The following is a 20,374-nucleotide window of genomic DNA, read 5'->3' as shown; positions in this document are numbered from 1 at the left end:
CGAAGTCAAATATGTTCTGCTGGGATATATCATCTGTTGCAATCGCGACTTTTCACATGGTATGGAAAAGACCTGAGTCCCAATCCCGTCAGTAACAGGAGGAATGTTTATGGATGTTTTTTTTTTTTTATGGCCTTAGGCGCGGGTTGCCTAAGACCGACTAATAACAGTCGGTCTTAGCCAAAATGCTTCCCCTCAAGACTTCAAAGGACTATAGACCCATTTTAATAAGTTTCCACACCCTGAAATTCTTTGGAAAAGCTCTCTTAAAGTACCTTTGTATCAATTGCTTCGGTCATCGCAGTGCATATCTCCATACAACAAATAAGAAAAATCTACCGTCGCTGACTTTCTTTAGACCTTTAGCCGAATGCAACGTTCACTGAATAGTGGAGGACAAATGGATGTAATTCTTTTGGGTACTGCATCTGCTTTTGAAAAGCTTTCTGTAAAATCTCTGCTAAATATTTTTAGCTAAACTTGCCGTATAACTGAGTAATTCAAGTAATGTAAACGTCTTTGTATCTTCTGTTAAAAAAGAAAATCCTTCAAAATTCATTCATCAATAATTGAAAATTGTTTTGGCCACAGAATTTAAACTTGCTTAATGTAATCCATGGAAGGTTAATTATCATAAAATTGTTTGAAACATTATTCAGGACCCATTTAATTTCAAACCATAACTGGTTCGAAATAATTATAATTATAACTGGTTTGAATATTAAAGCAGTAATATAATTAGATATTATAGCAGTTTATGGCAGGTTATATTTTATTCTGTGGTGGAAATTTGGTCTTTTGAACTGAACTGATAAAATGCTTTATATCATTGGGCATATAAAGATGATCCCAGTTGAGGAATGTTTTCATCTACCTTATTCTCAGCAGCTTTTGGATTAATTTCTTGCCGAAAACCCAGATTTCTTAGTTTATGCTGACTTTACTAACTTTATTTTATTACTGAATCCAGCAATATAAAAATCCTGGCTCAATATATCTCTAGATTTTCTAATTCAGTTATTCCATAGTTCTCGATTTATTGTAAATCAACACCAGCGTCCTACTTTAAGTATTATTAATCAGATATTGTCTAAAGAGTTAGTTAAATAGAGCAGAAAACCCTTCATTTTCCATCTCTAGATCCAAATTTTACACATCCTCGAATATAATCTCATGAAATTTTATTATTACTTCTGCTAAAATTAAAGTTCGAAGTCGAAATTTAATTGATTTGCCGAACTAGTTTCTCCAGACTACCCCAGAGGCATGTCGTGTTACTTTAGTAGGATCCAAAGCACATTCGTAGTAAAAAACTGTTAGCTTAAGTTAGATGTTTGTTAAATCATAAAAAAAACACTGAATGACATTGTTTATTTGTTATATACAAGTAAGTGAATGTTATAATAATTTAACTCTCTTCAAATGTTTTAGATTGCGTTTGGACAGTGGCCTCCAATTTATGGTTCATAGAATTAAAAAAAAAATTCTAACTGGCTGAACATTGAAAGGTTTTTTTCCGATGTTGTTCATGTATCTTTTGAATGTTTCAGTTCTTTTATATAATAGTCAATATCGAAACCACAATGGCTAACAGATAAAAAGTTCTTAGGAATTTCGGATAGAATTGGGCTAGGTTCTGGTGCCCACACTACCACCACTTCGATCCTTATTATCTCTCTTTTACCAATGCTGTATGTCGATTAAATATTCAAAAAGTAACACTTCATTCAAAAGTATTTATTTTAACTTGATCAGCTATTTTTGCAATCATTAAATCATTTAAAATAAATGTGGACTCATTCATATTTATGACGAAATAAAATGTTCAGTTGTATGTTTTGTTTTGTTTATCTCTGAATTCTTCTGTTGCTTGGTATTGTCTCTCTCTCTCTCTGATTTACTTCTTCCTTTTATCTTCTTCTTCTGAGTAAGAATCCTCAGCTAGTGCTGTGGTTACAAGTACACGAAGAGCCAACCGGCTGAAACAAGCCTGAAAATAAATAAAAAATATATGTACTATATTTTTCCATTGGTAAAATAGAGTTAGATTCCGTATAACTGAATCTATATTCGAAAGGGCGATTTATTCGTCTTATTTATTTATTTAATTGCTATTTATACTTCAAATAATAAATTGTAACGTTTAAATATTTATTTATTTAAACAAATTGAAGAGCAGTTAATTTTAAATATAAAATGGTTCCTCAAAACAAATTTGACATTGGGCTTTAAGCAGTCCTGTTGGAATGGAATCACTTCAGCATATTTTGTGGAAAACCAAAGATATGATGGTTCTAAAAGAGTAACCAGCGATTATTTTTGCACATTTCTTAAGGTTATCATCTTCTTATTTATATAAAATGAATTTGGACTATCCTTGCCTTTGTAGAAACATTTGATGGAAGTGTGGACCATCATGGAGAATTGCTCAAGACACTGAAAAACATGTCTTCTTAAAAATATTTTCTTTTCTTCTTAATTTATTCAAAATTAACCGTAATGTAAGAGCAAGATTCGGTCGTAATTAAGAAATCAATGTATAAACTGCATAACGTGAAAATACATGCAAATAAATTCTGATGGTCATACTTTGTATTCCAACTAGCCTTATTAGGAGACAATGCTTATTCATTAGGATGACAGATTCGGCTGGAGAAAAGAAGAAACGATCGAGTTGTTTTTTGATACGAAGATGGGAGATAATAACCGGATCAGTATCTAACAACCGTTGAATTAAAATCGCCAGTTTTATCTATTTTTTCATCTGTTTCATTAATTTTTCCTCATTGAAATTTCTATTCACATCTAATATGACCGCACACCATCATGCCTGCAAGTACACGAGTTTCAACGAACAAATCAATAAGATACTGGCCGAGTTTTCCCACAATAGCAGCATTGGTCCGATCGTAATCACTTCCTTTTCTCCCTTGAGTGCAATCACCTTTTTTTATAAAAAGTGACGGTATTGGCTGAGCCCTACTTCACCGTTCCAGTTCATTTCAAAAGTATGGAACATGGATCAACCAATTTAGTTGTCCAACGTCGTTTTCTGAAACCAGATTTCTGCACTGTTTGCTGAACGGGGCGAAATATTCTCGGGCTGGAACACGGAGGACCCATTTCCACAGAACTGCTGAAGTACGAGTACCACGGAATTGTTGTCACATCATCGTACGACTGAGCAACAATATTTTTGCAACCACAACCATGTATCCGACTGCAAATCACAACCAACTATTCTACTGCAAATCACAACCAACTATTCGACTGCAAACCTCCTGAAGCAGTTCCATCCGATGATCCTACCTACTTAGAACCTCACTGCGTGCGCAGTACAGTGCAGTAGATAACGTTGGTAGACGACTTTGTAAAAAAATAAATAAATATTTGTCGCTGCATAAGACCTGTTTTCGTCATTCCATAGTTCAACAACGAAAGGCTAAGCACTACTAGAAACGACCCCTGGCTTTTGTTGGTACGTTGTGGAGCTGGTCAGCAGACAACGAAAAGTATGCAAATGCGTGCAACGCAATGACCACTTGGAGCTCCAATATAACGGGTTTCAAGAGTGTCTTCAGATCAGGCTGTTCGGAGTGGATATAAAATAAATTGGCTCTCTCCATGTGGTTCTTTCCATAGGTGAAAATTTAAGTATCTAGCAAACCATATGAAACAATAGACCCATTTTGTTGTATACCATTCTTCTTGGAAGAAAAACTACTTCAGAATGCACACGATTTACAGAAATAATGCGCTGTATCGTCTAATAGCGTCATTCGCTTTGGCGAAAGACAAATGAGGACGTATCAGAGCTGTAACCTGGACTACTGGTTTAGACCCTGGTGATGCAAAGCGCTATAAAAACAGACCATGACAAAGCGATTGCATATATCTGCGAAATCAATAAAACGCGCAGCATTACAAAGAATGTTGAAATTCTCCCACAAATTGCAATTTTAATTACTCAAGTAAACCTACAAGTAAACTCATGATACATTTCATGTCTGTTTATTCATCTGGCTGTACCTATCACATGCCGCTGGTATCTAACTAATATTACCGAAATAACACCCGAAATATCATCCTTGCCGCTATTTGAAAGGTTGTCCTCAGAAGCACCACTATAGTGTAATTTAAAATTCTCTGTCCATTGGTCGGCTTGACCACTCTTTTACTACTTCTCAACAGCGCAAGATACCAACAAAATCAACATCGAATACCAATATGCAATTGTATAGTTTGAAAGAAATTATATCAGACAAACTGGAACTCATGGCTCGGTCTCTAAGTATTACTGATGAAGATGAAATACTTACTTTTGCATTTGGGTGATCCGTTTTTTCTTGACGAGTTGTCTGAAATTTAAATGAAAGAAATTAGCCACGTCTAGATTCACAGGAACAAATGGAGAATTGGAGAGGACAGAAAATTTATGTAATAATTAAGGAATTCTTACATAAAATGAATTTATGCATTCTGACATAAAATTTAATTTATATATTATGGCATAAAATTAAATTTCATTAAATTATTTAAGTTTATTCTACACAGTTCAGAAATTATATAGCGCTGTTCAAAGTATTGATTGCAACATTCTCAGAGTTTAACACATACATCTAAACAGAGTAATTTCATGATTATATAATCAATTAATTTTAACAAAAATATTAGTAAATTTGCTATCGTTAAACACTTACCTCGTCATCCATCTTAGCATCTGTGCACTCTTTTACCTGAAAAAAATTTATACACTTTAAGAAAATTACCTTACTGTAAGAAAATTAAATTGCAGATATAAGAAGTATAACTTGGTAAGTATTATATTTATCCAGGAAACATACGATGGCAATATTTAATATACCCTTGTTATTTACAAGAATTTCTTTCACCAATGCAACAAATTAATGACAACTTGAAATTTGCTTTATTCAAGATTCTAAATACGGTATTTTTTATAAATTAATAAATATTTATATATTTATTTAAAAGTATAATTTTTTATCAGTAAATAGATTTTATGTGAAACAGTAAAAAAAGGAGGAACCATGAACCTAACCAAGGAATAATAGAGCTTTTGTACTGTGGTCAAATATTTATACAAAGAATCGGATTTCTTCTGCAAGTGCTAAACAAAAATAATCGAATCACCCATACTTCCTCCCCTTCGTCAAAAGACACTCTGATTCCACAAGACTCACTGCTTCAGCCATGTTGGGAGGTAACTTACTGTATTATTACGCTTCTATTCCTAAGACTCATCAGGAATAAAGAAAGGCCGATAAAATTTCCACAAACAGAGAATTTTGGGATAAATTAATGGAAGGTCTACATTAATTTAGGTAGAACTTCCACCCATTTATACTTTTCGGGCAAAAGTATTACTGTACAGTAGTTGGTTGAGCAGTTGATTGATTTCAGGGGTCAATGTTCTTTCAAACAGTGCGTGCAAAGTTTGAGATCAAAATTTGGAGATTGACAGGAAAAGTAAACGTGTTCTGAAAACTCAAATTTAGATAGGAAGATATTCTGGAGAAAATAACGTGAAATATCATGACAGAGTGGAGTTTGTGAAGGTAAGACCTCATTAACTGAACAAGAAGGGTGAATAAGCTTTCTAGTGGCACAAACATAAAATGTGCTGACTGTAAATTTTTCCTTTCTAAAATTATGATAAAATAAACATTTCCTCTTAAGCCTCTAAACTATATTTTGGCAATGTGTCTGCCTGTTATTGTCTAAACTGTAAAAAATAATGCGAGCCTCTTTAAAGTTTTGATTCTATTCAGTTTTGCAAAACTTAGGAGTACTGGTACTGTTTTTCTTATATTTTACAAGTATTATCGATATTTAAATTTTTCTTTCGGTACACATGTCAAAAAAACCGTGTATCGAAAGTAAATATAACAAAACTGTTTGTTCATTGGTCCTTGTTCAAATAAAGATTAATGTCAGCAAATTATTTACTTTTCTATCTAAAGCAAAATAATAAAAATTATTACATGATTTATTTCAATTTATCATTATTAAACAACCTACTTATAAAGAAAATTATATAGGAAATTTGAATGGGTAATATAACTGGATGTTTGGAATATTGCCCATTTATGGGGCTTTGCCTTCCAGTAATCTCAATAAATTTAATTCCGATTGTTATACGCTGGTTCTTATAATCATTTAATTATTCAATCTGTGATTATTCAATCACAGATTCAAATTATTGAATCTGTGATTGAATTTTCACACAAGCAGTTTCGAAGAAGACATCAATGCTATCTTGGCTATATCACTAATATCTAACTTTTCCAATAACTTTGCCAGAATCCTAAATTTCTGTTAAATTGAAATCCGCCTAAAATAAACGAATTCCTTTTTACCAAGGATAGTTCATTCTATGAAAAACAAATGAAACTATAAAATCCATATTGAAAATTATTGATTTCGCACAGTACTTCAATAAAAATAATTGAGAGAATGAAAAAGTTAAAATCCATATATTTTTTTAAATAGATACTTTCAAATAAAAAGGTACTCTGTTGATTATTATCTAAAGGATAATAATCGATTATTAATAATACAAAACAATAGTACAGTACTAATTAACAGTACTGAATAAATGGTAGATATATTATTAATAGAAAATAGATATTAATATCAACATTTTATTAATTATTAACGAATATTAGATTGTGTTTTCTCCGGAATCAAGATTTAAAATATCTGTTTATAGAGCAGGTATAAAATAAATCCATTTGAAAACCAATAAAAACTTAGCCATGCCGATCTTTAAATGTCATTTCTGGGTTTGTCTAGAAATGTCGATAAAATTATTAAATAAAATTGTAAAAATTTAAAAAAATACTAATAATTCTTTTCTGATCGCACCTCATTGGTTTTAGCCTCATTCATATCACACAAGTCTTTGACCATTGCAAGGAACCTGTCTACTTCCTGTGGGTAAACTTCTGATAAACATTCATCCGCAATCACTCTGATCTATTAATGAAATAAAGAGAGTATGTTGTGAATATGTCTTTGTTCATTTAAAGTTTTGAATAATTTATAAAAACTTATTGAAATGTCTTCAACAATACAGAAAGATAAAGAGGACTTACCATCGAAATTATATAAATTAAGACAATTAATTTCACTCGTTTAAAGTATAAATGAAATATCAAAAATAGGAATAGCTTACTTTGCCTTCGATTTTCATTAGGCACTTTGCAGCTTCTTCTCGGTACACATGTGACCCTATAAATAACAAAATTAATTTCAATAAAATATTTTTGATAATTATTATATTGTAAGAAACAGTCTCATTTTAAATTAAAGGAATTTAAGTTGTAGGCGTACTCCGTTTTTTGGCTGATATCTCCACTGATATCCCCACCTATTGCGCATGGCAATTGCATATGAAAATGGCTTTGATTTGGTAGTTGTTGGCGCATCGGCTTCTGTGGCCATATTGCACAAGACCTTGGGATATTGCATATCCCAAGGTTTTTGCAGTACTTTGATCCAAGCCCGAGGCGAGAATCGAACCCGCGACCTTTGGGTTGCCGGGCAGGTACTTTACCCACTCGGCTAGCCCGGTCGGCATGAAAATGGCATCACGATATTTCAAAATTCAGTCCTTAATAACTACTGCATTCAAAATATCAGCAACAAAATAGCTTATGCACTGGTGGAGTGAATTTAAAAGAGTAGATGAAGATAGAGATTTAGGAATTACGATACGGCAGATATGAAGTTCTCAGTGCAGTGCCCACAGGTGGCAAGAAGGGCAGCATGTTAGCGTTGCACTGCTCCTTCGCTTGTGATTCTGATTTTGTTTCGTTTTTGCAAATACGAATCCAATCATGGCAGCTCTAACAAAGAAATAACTCATGCGTTCACCTTGACTGAATAGGGATTATTTTCAGCATTTTAATTGGGCATTCAATAGCAGATTGCATCCTATCAATGATTTATTCAACACTTTCTTGTAGAGCGAGCAAAATTTTAATCCACTGTATAAGGCAATTGTACGATCGTGCTCAGGATACTTGTCCAAATATGGAGACCCACCTTAAAAGAGACTTCGAGCTCCATGGTCCAAAGACGGCAAAATACTTTTTCAGATCGGCAAAATTACATCCATATGAGGAACAGCTTCAAATATATAGGCGTCAGTGTTTGATAACCAGGCACCTTAATTGAGAATCTGATTGAAGTCTATAATCTTCCGGAAGGGGAGAGTAAAATGAATTAAGGATATTTTCAGAGTTATAATTGATACCAGAACTAAGGACCATAAGTTCAAATTACGGAAGAGGTTTAGAGTGGAATGCAAGAAGTTATCTTTTAGCCAGTTGTTAATTACTATTATAATTTTCTTCCAGGGTGGTGGAAGGTTTCCAGATCTCAGCTTGGGAAAAGTCATAGGGTGTGCAATTTGATAGAACAGAAAAGAAAATATAACCGTTGACAACGTACAGAGAGCAGGTGACTCCAAGGCAAATACAAACTATATGGTCTACCCTGCGAGAGCCATTCGCTTTAACAAGGTCCCTTTATCTACTCTTAGTTTCCTAATTCTACCATTTATAAGTATTAGGAAAGTGTATGCAACTGAATCCTGTAATATGGAATCGGGCCACTTTATATTACACTGAGGAAGGATTCGGAAAATTACTTAGATTAATTTTATGAAAAATTAATAGAAAACTTTCGCATTAACCTTAGTTTTCTATAATTGTTTTAAAAATTATAATCCCATTTTTTGATGGAGGGATAGCATTTCATTCTTCAAAGTTATTATTAAAAGGAAAGTAGCAAGAACTACAAATAATTTTAAACAGTCGACGGTTTTGGTTGTTGAATGAAGAGAAAAACTGTGGGAAAATTCTGGTAATAAAATATCTCAAGAAACTTACCGCAAATAGCGTTCATAAGAGTCATCCCGAACTCAGCTCCTTCTTGCTCTTCTGACTCTGTGCTGGGTTTTGCAAATGCGCAACCCAATATGGGTAGCAATAACAAATAAATAACACTTACGTCCATCGTGACTCAAGATGGATTGTTTTGGTGCACGCCAAACAAATTTCTGAAGAATGTCGTTGTCATCATTAGGCTTCTTATTTATACAAATTAATATCGCCAGTTATTGCTCTACATGTTTCCGGTAGGCAGGAAGTGTGGTTTTTGCCGATTAATAAGCTGCACGGATCATTAACCTTTTAGCAGTCCTCTATGAAAATTTATATAACCCGAGTGTTTCTTCCGGCTAAATGTCACTTAAGTTTCTCGGTTTTACGATTGAGATTTTTTTATTGATTTTGCACGTTACACAATTTCTTCATTACAATTTATTCAAAATTAATTATAAAGCTTAACGTCACATTTTCATATTATTATTTAAAACGTTTAGTAGCGTTTTTGAATACAATATGTGAATGGTCATTCAAAAATTTCAGTTTCTTCGAAGAATATGGCTTCTCTTTCCAAAAGGATAAGAAGAAAACTCAGAAGTCCTCAGCTGATGTTATTCAACTAAGCTATTTCAAGAATGCTGGAATACAAATATTGTAATAGATGCCTCCAGATCCACGATTAATACCATTTCAGACTTTTCTATGAATGCCTGCGAGATGGAGGGGAAGAGCGGAAGTTTTTGTAATTCACTATGATTGAAATTAGTTCCTAGGTGTAGTATATCTTTCCCTTCGCACTTTGTAGAGTATAATAGGGGAAAAGATCAAAATTCTGGATCAAAATGCGGGATCCGTAATTCTATTTCCCTCTTAATAAGACCCTAAATGTGGAGTCTTGACCACATTTAATAATATGAATACAAGCCCATTAAGTTTACACTGAAATCTAATTAACATCAATGATTTACAGCCGCAATATACCGTCGCCTTAGAGCCCTAGTTGCTTTGGAATATAAATACACCCACCCACATACACACACACACACACACACACGCACCCACGCATAGCAACGTATGGGCCTGAACAGAAGGCCTGTGTTCATGTATTTCACATAATTTTAGGAGATGATCTTGGAAACTATAATTTTCATGAATTTGTATATAGGTATAATAGAAATTTTTCTCGAGCTACAGAAAATTTAATTTAATTGGACCCAGTTCTAAAGAATTTTTTAACGGAATCTGGAGTTGTATACAAAATCGGTAAAAAAATTCGGTATATGGCCATTATTTTATATATATATATGTTATATATATTTTATATATATATAAAATGTGGAAGAAGTCGCAAACTATACAAGACAGAGAAGCTTACTCCAGATCCCGAGCAACATTTAACAAGCAGATCTCAATTAATTAAGCATTATATGGATACAACTCTTCGTAGAGGAAAATGCCCCTACTCTGAGCAGCCTTCTGATTTTTCCCTAAACCTTAAACCTGACCAGCGCTTGACTTTATTTCTAGATTTGCCTTGAATCCGGATCAATGCCCTGACCTTTGTACACCAACGACTGGAATCTTTCCTGACACACTGACCGCATTTTTAATCTCCAGGAAAAAGCTTATTTCTACCATTAATTCTACGTCAGCTGCTGCTAGAGCAGGTGCAAACCATGCAGTCAGATGCATGGTTGTGGTTGTAAAAATATTGTTGCTCAGTCGTACGATGATCTCCAATAAATTGAGTAATATGGAATAACTGGATTAGGAAATCTGGAGACACATTGCTTCAGGATTTTTATGTTCACAAATACCAACCAATTCTATAATCTTCAATAAGTTGGCTTAATATTTACTTTTCATGTTAGTTAACCGGCGCTCATCAGTTAAATCATGATCAGAAATCGTACTCAGATTCTTGAATGCAGATAAATTGAGGAATCCTAAAGAAACATCTTTAAATCATTTCAAACCTTCGTTATGAAACTTAATTTATCATAACTTTTCCTCCGTTTTTGCCTTGGTTTTTTTTAGTTGTGGTATTTAGCCTTTTAAAAAAAATTGTATAACGTCAGCATAAACTAAGAATGGGTTTGCTGCAAGAAATGAATCCAAAAGCTGCGGAGAATAATGTAGTTGACAAGACTCCTCCACCTCCACCTGGGATCGTCTTATCAGTTCAGTCTTATCAGTTCAAAAGACCAAATTTCAACCACAGAATAAAACATAATCTGTCATAAACTGCTCTAATATCTAATTAGATGATAATTAACCAGTTATGGTTTGTAATAAAATTCGTCCTGAATTTTGAATAATGTTCCAAACAATTTTATCATAATTAACCTTCCATGAATTATATTAAGCAAGATAAAATCCCGTGGCCGAAACAATGTTTAATTATTGATGAATGAATTTTGAAGATTGGATTGTCCTTCTGTACTTTGGCAGGCATTAAATGCTGAATTTCCCAGTGTAACATGGGTACCTGAAACAGAAAATTCCTTGAGTTACTAACGTTGTTGGAACTCAAATATTCAAGACCCGATTGATCAAGATGGTATTATAACCATTCTGCTATATACGTTCATGAATATTATAATAATCTTTATGAATTGGAGAGATGGTCATATATCTCCTGTCTATGGATATTTCACATTTTGATCACTCATTATTATGAACTTAATATCACTAAAATTTCTCGACCCTAAAAGAGTCAGTGCAACTGTATGAAAATTTGCATATCAGTATATCATGATAATATATTATTTAAATCAGTTCGAGGTTATACTTCACTCCAGAAACGGCTGCATTGACAGGGAGTTTCAGAAGACACAAAGAAGTTTATATTACTTGAACTACCTCAGTTATACAGAAAGTTTAGCTACAAATAAATAGTTTAGCTAAATATAAACATTAACCATATATAAACACATAATAAGGTCTGACGTCGTGAATTAAAGTTTCCGCATTGGCAATACCTTTAACGGTTGCAGGATGTAGGATTACAGATATTAAGAATAAATAGTGGGAAGCCGTCGTGCCTTAGGGTAGCCATATTTGGGAGGCTGTGGTCTGAGTGAGATCAGATCTGGTCAGAATTATAAAGGAGAGTTGTCCTCTATTACCCGATGAAGACCGAATATATAGTGAGTCAAGATGTCTAGACCTCTCACTCAAGTGAATCATGTACCTGATTAAACGAGCCTACATGGGATAACACAGTCGATGTCCATAAGGCTGGATAGTCCACCATAAAACTGCTGTTTACGTTTGTCTACATCCGAATATGGTTGGTGGATGATGGCACCAATGGATAACCGAACACACTCGCAGCTATCATACGTTGCACCGACTCTCTTACCACATCTCCTCGTGCACAGTGCTGAATTTAAAAATACGGAATTGGAGCTAACTGGGAAGAAGAAGAAGAATACTGATGGACTATATTTTTAAAAGATTAATTTTAAAAATTTCGGACAATTTAGGAATATGTAGAATTTTGCTATTGATAAATGTAACAGTCTGATGATTTTCATCCTCCTTACAGTTCCATATCGGATTATTTTCCATACGTATACCGTACATCAAGTAGTAATAATACACAGTGAACAGGAGAAAGATATAACAGATTCTGTAGTTATAGAGGTTGCGTTTTTATGCCCATAAATCACAAAAAAACTTTCAAGGCTTGAAAATTTGGTGGTGAATGTTTTTGCATCTTTGATGTATAAGAAAAAAATTGAAAACACTTATCATTAACAAACACTGAATGACATTGTTTATTTGTTATTATGTACAAGTAACCGAATGACATTCAGTTACTTGGAAAAGGGCCGTGGAAAAGGCCCGTGTTCGAATCCCATCGGTGACGCGAGGAACATTTATAGGCTCTTTTCACTCCGTGACTGAGTTAGTCAGTCTCAGGCGCAGAGAGCAAGACTTTTTCTCCTGAATCTGGCGTTGTTCGTCCAGCAAAACAGGCAAATCGAGCAGAGAACACACGCAATATACAGACACAATACGCGTGGGTTTATGTAATAACTTACCTGGTGATCCTAATGTAGTAGTTTGGTTTATATCTTTTGAATGTTTCAGTTATTTTATGTAATAAATAATATTGCAACCGTAATAGTTAATACATAAAAAGTTCGTAGGAATTTCGGGTATAAATGGCCTACTTTCTCTTGCCCACTACGATCCGTATTATCTCTCTCTCTTCCTCCAATTCTACATGTCGATTAAAATATTTAAAAAGTAACACTTAATTCAAAAGTATTTATTTTAACCTGATCAGTTTTGTGCACTCATTAAATCATTTAAAATAAGTGGACTGTTCCATAAATATTGACGAAATAAAAGCTCAGTTTTATGTTTTGTTTTACTCTGAATTCTCCTGTTCCTTGATATTGTCTCAGATTTTACTTCTTCTTATCTTCTTCTTCTTCTTCCTCAGAAGAATCCTCAAGTGCTACGACTACAAGTAAACGAATAGTCAGCCGGGTGAAACAAGCCTGAAAATACACAAAAGTATATACTGTACTCCACAATTCTCCATACAATTCTCCTGTAAAATAGAGTTAAATATCGTATATCTGAATCCATATACATAAGAGCGATTTATTCGTTTTATTTATTTATTTAAATGCTATTTATACATCAAGTAATAAATTATAAAGTTTAAATTTTTATTTAATTAAACAAATTGAACAGCAGTTAATTATAGAAATAAAAAGGTTCCCCAAATGAACGTTGACCTTGGATTTTGTAGTCCTGTTTGAATCACTTCGCCATATGGAAAACCTACAGGTGTTCTACAGTTATTTTTGAATATTTCTTAAGGTTATCTTCTTATTTAAATAAAATGAATTTGTACTACACTTGCCTTTGTAGAATCACTTGATGGAAATGTGGACCATCATGCAGAATTGCTCAAGAGTTTGAAAAACATGTCTTCTTAAAAAAGGTTCTTTTCTTCTTAACTTAAAAAAGGTATCTTTTCTTTAAGCGTAATGTAAGAGCAAGGGTAAGAACAATATATGAATTGTATAACGTGCAAAAGCATTCCATGAATTCTGATGGTCATGCTTTGTCTTCCAACTAACCTCGTTAGAAGGAATGCATATTTATGAGGATGATAGCTTCGGCTGGAGAAAAGATGAAATGATCGAGTTATTTTTTGATTCGAAGATGAAAGGATAATAACCGGATCAGTATCTAGCAACCGCTGAATTAAAATCACAAGATTTTATCTATTTTTTCGTCTACTTGATCTATTTTTGCAGATTGAAATTTGCCTTCACATTTAATATATCCCGACACCAATGTCTGAAAGACAACGAGTTTCAACGAACAAATCAATAAGATACTGGCCAAGTTATTCCCACAATAACAGCACTGAATTTTAATCACTTCCTCCCCCCCCCCCCTTTCAGTGCTTTTTTTTTTTTTTTTTTGATTTGGTAGTTGTTGGCGCATCGGCTTCTGTGGCCATATTGCACCTCCCAAGGTTTTTGCAGTACTTTGATCCAAGCCCGAGGCGAGAATCGAACCCGCGACCTTTGGGTTGCTGGGCAGGTACTTTACCCACCTTTCAGTGCAGTCGCCATTTTGGTAGTAGAGGTGAGGCCGTTGGCTACGCCCTATTTCGATGTTCCTGTTCATTCCAAAAGTATGGAACATAGACCAACCAATCCAGTTGCCCAACATCATTTTCCCAGATCAGATTTTTGCACTTCTCGCTGAATGGGGCGAAGCATTACCGGACTGGATCATGGAGGACCCATTTACACAGAATTCCTAAAGTTCAGGCACAACGGAATTGTTTGCATACCATCGTACGGCTCAACATTGATGTTCAGTCGGTTTGAGTCTTCTTTTACGACTTCTCAACAGCGCAAGACATAGACAAAATCAATATCGCATACCAATATGCAATTGTATCTTTTGAAAGAAATTATATCACATAAACTGGAACTCATTGGTCTGTCTCTAAGTATCACTGATGAAAATAAAGTACTTACTTTTGCAGATGGCTGAGTCTTTATTTCTTCAAGAGTTGTCTGAAATTTAAATGAAGGAAATTAGCCACGTCTAGATTCACAGGAATAAATGGAGAATTCATGTTGTTATAAAAATACTTTAAAAGTCCTAATAATCGAATATTGCTTATCTTACATAGAAAATATGTACTGAAATCAGAGAGGACAGAGAAAAGGTATGTAAGAAACAAGGAACACTTATGTAAAATTAAATTATGAATTATTACATAAATTAAATTTCATAAAATGATTTAAGTTTATTCTTTTTGTTTAGATGTTATATAGCGCTGTCCAAAGTATTGATAGTAACACTGTCAGAGTTTAACACATGCGCGCAAACAGAGTAATTTCATACCTACTTAATCAGTTAATTTTAACAAAAATATTAGTAAATTTTCTGTACTTAAACACTTACCTCGTCATCCATCTTAGCATCAGCGCATTGTTTTAGCTGAAATAAATTTATACACTTTAAGAAACTGATCTTATTCTAAGTAAATTCAATTGCAGATATAAGAACTGTAACTTCGTAAGCATATTTATTCAGCAAACATACGATGGCAATATTTAATATACTGTTGTTATTTACAAATAAACCAGGAATGCAATAAATTAATAATGGCAACTTGAAATTCGGTTTATTCAAGATTTTAAATAAAATATTATTTATAAATAAATATGTATATTTTAAATAAATCAACTTTATATAATAAGGCCTACGTGATACAGTAAAAAAGGAAGAACCATGAACCCAATGAAGAAATAGAGTTTTTGTACTGTGGTCAAATTGTGCAAAGAAGCTGATATCTTCTGCAAGTGAAAAACAAGCATGATGAACTCGCTCATACTTCCTCCCTCTCGTCAAAGAGACCCTCGAATTCCAACCTTGAATTACACAAGACTCACTGCTATATTGTGAGAATTACGCTTTTATTTCTAAGACCCATCAGGAATGAGGAAAAGCCGATAAACATTTCACAAGCAGAGAATATGGGATAAATGAATGGAAGGTCTATATTCATTTAAGTAGAAGTTCCACCCATTTATGCTTTTCAGGTAAAAGTTTTACTGTCAATGAGCAGTTGGTTGAGTGCAAAGTTTGAGATCAAGATTTGGACATTGACAGAGGAAGAGTGTTCTGAAAATTCATATTTAGATAGCGAGAGATGATGGATAAAAGAAAGTGAAATATCATTGCATGAGTGGAGTTTGTAAAGATAAAACCTTTTCATAAACTACACAAGAAGGGTGAATAAGCTTTCTAGTGGCATAAACGTGAAACGGACTCACTCTAAATTTTTCCCTTCTAAAATCTATCTATCCTTCTAAATCTAGTTTCCCAATAACTTCTCCAAAACCCTAACTTGCAGTTTTTCCGGGACTGATAAGGCCTCCCCATACAGTATCAGCAATGACCCTTACAACATTTCTGTTAAAATGAAATTCACCTTTAATAAACGAATTCCTCCTCACAAGAACAGTGCATGCTAAGGAAAAATTACTTCCATAATTGATGAACAACAAAAGAAAAAATAAAATCCATATTGAAAATTACTGATTTTGGACAGTACCAGCTTCAATAAAACCAACTGACCAGGGAAAAGAAAAGCCACATATTTTAAACATATGCTTTCAAATAAAAAGATAATATGTTGATTATTTATCGAAAGAATAATAATCAACTATTAATAGTACTAAACAATAGCCCAGTACTAATTAACAATATTAAATAAATGGTAGATTAATTATTAATATAAAATAGATATTCATATCTACTTTTTATTAATTTATTATTAATAAATATTATATTGTGACCTTTCCGGGATCTGGAATAAAAATAGCTATTTATACAACTATAAAATAAATCGATTTGAAAACCAACAAAAACTTAACCATTGAGATCTTTAAGTGCAATTTCTAGGTTTCTCTTTAATATTATTTCGATGCTGTCGATAAAATTATTAAATAGAACTGTAAATATTTTAAAAAATACTAATAATTCTTTCCTGACCGCACCTCATCGAGTTTAGCTTCATTCATTTCACACAAGTCGCTGACCATTGCAAGGAACTTGTCTTCTGCCTGTGGGTAAGCTTCTTCTACACACTCATCCAAAACGGCTTTGATCTACCAATGAAATAATGAAATTGTGAACGTGACTTTGTTCTTTTGAAGTTTTGAAAATTTTATTAAAACTCTATTGAAATGTCTTCAATGCGGAAAGATAAAGTGGACCTACTATCGAAATTATTTAAATAAAGACTATTAATCTCAATCGTAAACAATCGAAATTATACAGATGAGGAGTAGAAATTAAATATCAAATTGGTTTATGCTTTTCAGGTATAAACCTGAAAGATATTTAAAACCTTTTCAGGTTTTAAATAACTAAAAATATTTAGCTATTTAAAAATTAATTTTTAACAATTTAAAGCATACAAATGTATTCCAAAGTGATTTAATTTTTCTATAAGTGTAGGACGATTGAACATTTTTCTGCATTATTTTCGATATAATATTTTTTGTATATAAAAATCCCGATTAAACATTGTGGAACAAGAAACACAAGTACTTACTTTGCCTTCGACTTGGTTTATGCACTTTACAGCGTGATCTTTGTAATCATGTGACCCTATAAATATTAAAATTAATTTAAATACTTCGTGATGGCCATAGTCATTACTAGTTTATATATATAGCTATATATAAAAACAATTTGCCGTCCTTTTTGAAAATGAAATCAAAAATTAGTCTAAATTGTATCTGGTTCAAAAAGCTGATGTCTGGACATTGTAAGCCATCTTTCCATCGGCAGACGTCCGGTTTTACAATCCAATCAGTTCTGAACTTTAAGAGCTTTTTGCCAAAATATTTTTGGTAATTATTATATTGTGATTAGAGGTAATATGGCATCGCGGTTGGTGGGGATAATTTTATACTGAAACTCCTGAAAAATGGAGACACGCCTTAGAAGAGACTTTGAGCTTCTTAAAATAGTCCAAAATATTTTTTGAGATCGAGGAAGTTCATATGATGGAAGAGAAAGGGAGTTCATATGATGGAAGAGAAAGGGAGTTCATATGATGGAAGACTTCGAATACATGGACTTCAGTGTGTGAAAACCAGGTATTTTAAAGGAATACCCAATTGAAGTCTATAATGCTCCGAAAGGAGAGTAAAATTAATGAAAGATATTTTCAGAGTTATAAATGATGCAGAAACTAAGGTCCATAAGTTCAAATTGCGGTGGGAAGAAGTTTAGAGAGGATTGCAAGGTTTCTTTTAACCATTTGTTAATCAATATAATAATTTGCTTCTATGGTGGAGGAAGGTGTCAGGATCTCAACTTGGGAAAATTCTAAGGGTAGGCTGACGAAGTACACTACCTAAGGAATAAGTCACATAGATAGCTTAATTTGTTTATTATTATGTTTATTTATTTATTAGCTAGTGCAGCATACTCCTAGGCTTTTCTTACACCATATTCCTAATATAGTATTTTTATAGCGATGATTACACTTCCTTAAATCCGCTGTAGGTTGAGCATCCAGAACATATCATCTGTTATGGCTGACAGAGTATTCGCAGGATTAAAAATTTTAAATGAGTGGTATTCCTCGGGAGATAAAGAAACCCATCTGGACGATAAATTTCTGTAGAACAAAAAAGAAAATATAACGCTGAACAACTGGCAGGCAACTCCGAGGCAAATGCAAACTGTATGGCCTACTCTGTGAGTCATTCCCTTTAACCCTTTACCTACTCTGAGGTCCCCCTTCTTCTTCTTTACTGCTGCCGAATGGCGTTTGCGACTTCGTTTTGATATTGTTCTCTGTCTAGCGCTGCGTGTAGAATTTGTGCTGTTGTCATGTGAAGCCAGGTGTTGATGTTATCTAGCCATGCCATTTTCGGTCTGCCTGGGCGTTTCTTGCCTTCGATCTTTCCCTCCAGGATGAGTGGTAGTAGGTGATATTTTTGTTGGTTCCTAGCGATGTGACCTAGGTATTTGCATTTCCTGCTGATGATGGTTTTGAGCAGGTCCCGTTCCGTGTGCATGTCCTGCAGGACCTGTGCGTTGGTTATCTTGGCTGTCCACGGAATTTTCAGCATTCTTCGGTAGAGCCACATTTCGAAGGTCTGGAGCTTTATTGTAGTGGCTGATGTTAGAGTCCAGGTTTCTACACCGTAGAGCAGTATTGGCCAGATGTAGCATTTCAATGTGCGTAATCTATCATTGAAGTTTTCAAGGGAAGGATAATCCAAGTAGTTTCCCGTTGCTTTCTTGGATCACAATTTAGTTGAAAAGGTCGTGTGTGGACCTTTTGAAACGGGTTTCGTCTGACGTCTCCACTGAAACCTTTCCGCCATGGGAGGCCCTTCTGGGAGCATATATCTTTCGGTGCTTTAGTAGTTTAACCAATTAAACTACTAAACCTGCCGCAGCCATATAAATGGAGTAGCTCTTATTCAGTGATGAAGCTGCCTCGTGATGTCATAATTGAGGTCCCCCTAATTGTACCATTTATAAGTCTTAGGAAAGTGAATGAAACTTAATCCTTTCTATACTGAATCCTGTAATCCGGGACAGGGTCACGTTATAATACCCTGAGGAAATTTTCAGCAAATTAATTAGAAAAATTCTATGAAAAATTAATAGATGAACTTTCGCATTAACTTTAGGTTTCTTGTAATTGTTTTACAATTTTAAGCGCATTTTTATTGATGAGGGGGATAGTATTTCATCTTTGGAAGTTATTATCAAAAGGAAAGTAGCAAGATCTGCAAATTACTTAAAACAGTTGACTGTTTTCGTTGTTGGATCAAGAGTGGGGAAAACTGTGGGGAAATGCTGCTAATAAAATATCTCAGAAAACTTACCGCACATAGTTTTGACAAGTTTCATCCCCAAAGCAGCTGCATCTCGCTCTTCTGACTCTGTATTGGGTTTTCCAAATACGCAACCAAAAATGGGTATCAATAACAGGGAAATAAGCCTTACGTTCATTTTGACGCAAAGTGGATTGTTTTGGTGTACGCTGGACAATTTCATTTGCATCATTAGACTTCTTATTTATATAAATTGATATTGCCCGTTATCACGTTACCGTAAACATTACTCTACCTGTTTCCGGTAGGCAGGAAGTGTGCTTTTTACAGATTAATAAGCTGTACGCATAATCAGCATTAACCTTGTAGCAGTTCATTAGAAAAACTTATAATCAGAGTATTTCCTCCCGCTCACTATCACTTAATTTTTTGTTTTAGGATAGATCCTTTTTATCGATTAGGCAAAAAAAAAACAATTTCCTCTTTACAGTTTATTCAAAATTAATTGAAAAGCTTAACTTAACATTTCCATATAATTATTTAAAACTTATAGTAGGTTTTTTATATGCAATATTCGAACATCCATTCTAAAAT

At 33.8% G+C, this 20,374-nt stretch overlaps 2 protein-coding genes across 2 annotated transcripts; both read right to left on the bottom strand.

The window, feature by feature from the left end:
* Nucleotides 1–1,829: 1,829 nt before the first annotated feature.
* On the bottom strand, nucleotides 1,830–9,256 carry LOC150083445 (uncharacterized). The gene is made up of 6 exons (XM_090377289.1): nucleotides 8,916–9,256; nucleotides 7,196–7,251; nucleotides 6,886–6,996; nucleotides 4,701–4,736; nucleotides 4,320–4,358; nucleotides 1,830–1,990 (listed from the first exon to the last, which is right to left on the bottom strand). The coding sequence occupies exons 1-6, from the start codon at nucleotides 9,040–9,042 to the stop codon at nucleotides 1,898–1,900; spliced, it is 462 nt and encodes a 153-aa protein (XP_090233415.1). The 5' UTR covers nucleotides 9,043–9,256; the 3' UTR covers nucleotides 1,830–1,897.
* Nucleotides 9,257–13,175: 3,919 nt separating this feature from the next.
* LOC150083444 (uncharacterized) lies at nucleotides 13,176–19,998 on the bottom strand. Its single transcript, XM_090377288.1, has 6 exons — nucleotides 19,832–19,998; nucleotides 17,530–17,585; nucleotides 16,970–17,080; nucleotides 15,369–15,404; nucleotides 14,936–14,974; nucleotides 13,176–13,426 (listed from the first exon to the last, which is right to left on the bottom strand). The coding sequence occupies exons 1-6, from the start codon at nucleotides 19,956–19,958 to the stop codon at nucleotides 13,334–13,336; spliced, it is 462 nt and encodes a 153-aa protein (XP_090233414.1). The 5' UTR covers nucleotides 19,959–19,998; the 3' UTR covers nucleotides 13,176–13,333.
* Nucleotides 19,999–20,374: the final 376 nt, after the last annotated feature.

The sequence above is a fragment of the Mastigoproctus giganteus genome, chromosome 7 (assembly GCF_048544385.1).
Source record: "Mastigoproctus giganteus isolate SK-2022 chromosome 7, ASM4854438v1, whole genome shotgun sequence".
Lineage (NCBI taxonomy): Eukaryota > Metazoa > Arthropoda > Arachnida > Uropygi > Thelyphonidae > Mastigoproctus > Mastigoproctus giganteus.
Note: the sequence above shows the minus strand (reverse complement) of the source record. Positions and strands in the feature narration are given on the sequence as shown.

Excerpts from the sequence above, each read along its gene's own strand:
- LOC150083445 (XM_090377289.1), bottom strand. The coding sequence starts at position 9,042 with ATGGACGTAAGTGTTATTTATTTGTTATTGCTACCCATATTGGGTTGC. Across the intron at positions 6,997-7,195 it reads TAATGAAAATCGAAGGCAAA|ATCAGAGTGATTGCGGATGA; the intron begins GTAAGCTATTCC and ends TTTCATTAATAG. Across the intron at positions 4,359-4,700 it reads ATGCTAAGATGGATGACGAG|ACAACTCGTCAAGAAAAAAC; the intron begins GTAAGTGTTTAA and ends TTTAAATTTCAG.
- LOC150083444 (XM_090377288.1), bottom strand. The coding sequence starts at position 19,958 with ATGAACGTAAGGCTTATTTCCCTGTTATTGATACCCATTTTTGGTTGC. Across the intron at positions 17,586-19,831 it reads ACTTGTCAAAACTATGTGCG|GGTCACATGATTACAAAGAT; the intron begins GTAAGTTTTCTG and ends TAATATTTATAG. Across the intron at positions 17,081-17,529 it reads TAAACCAAGTCGAAGGCAAA|ATCAAAGCCGTTTTGGATGA; the intron begins GTAAGTACTTGT and ends TTTCATTGGTAG.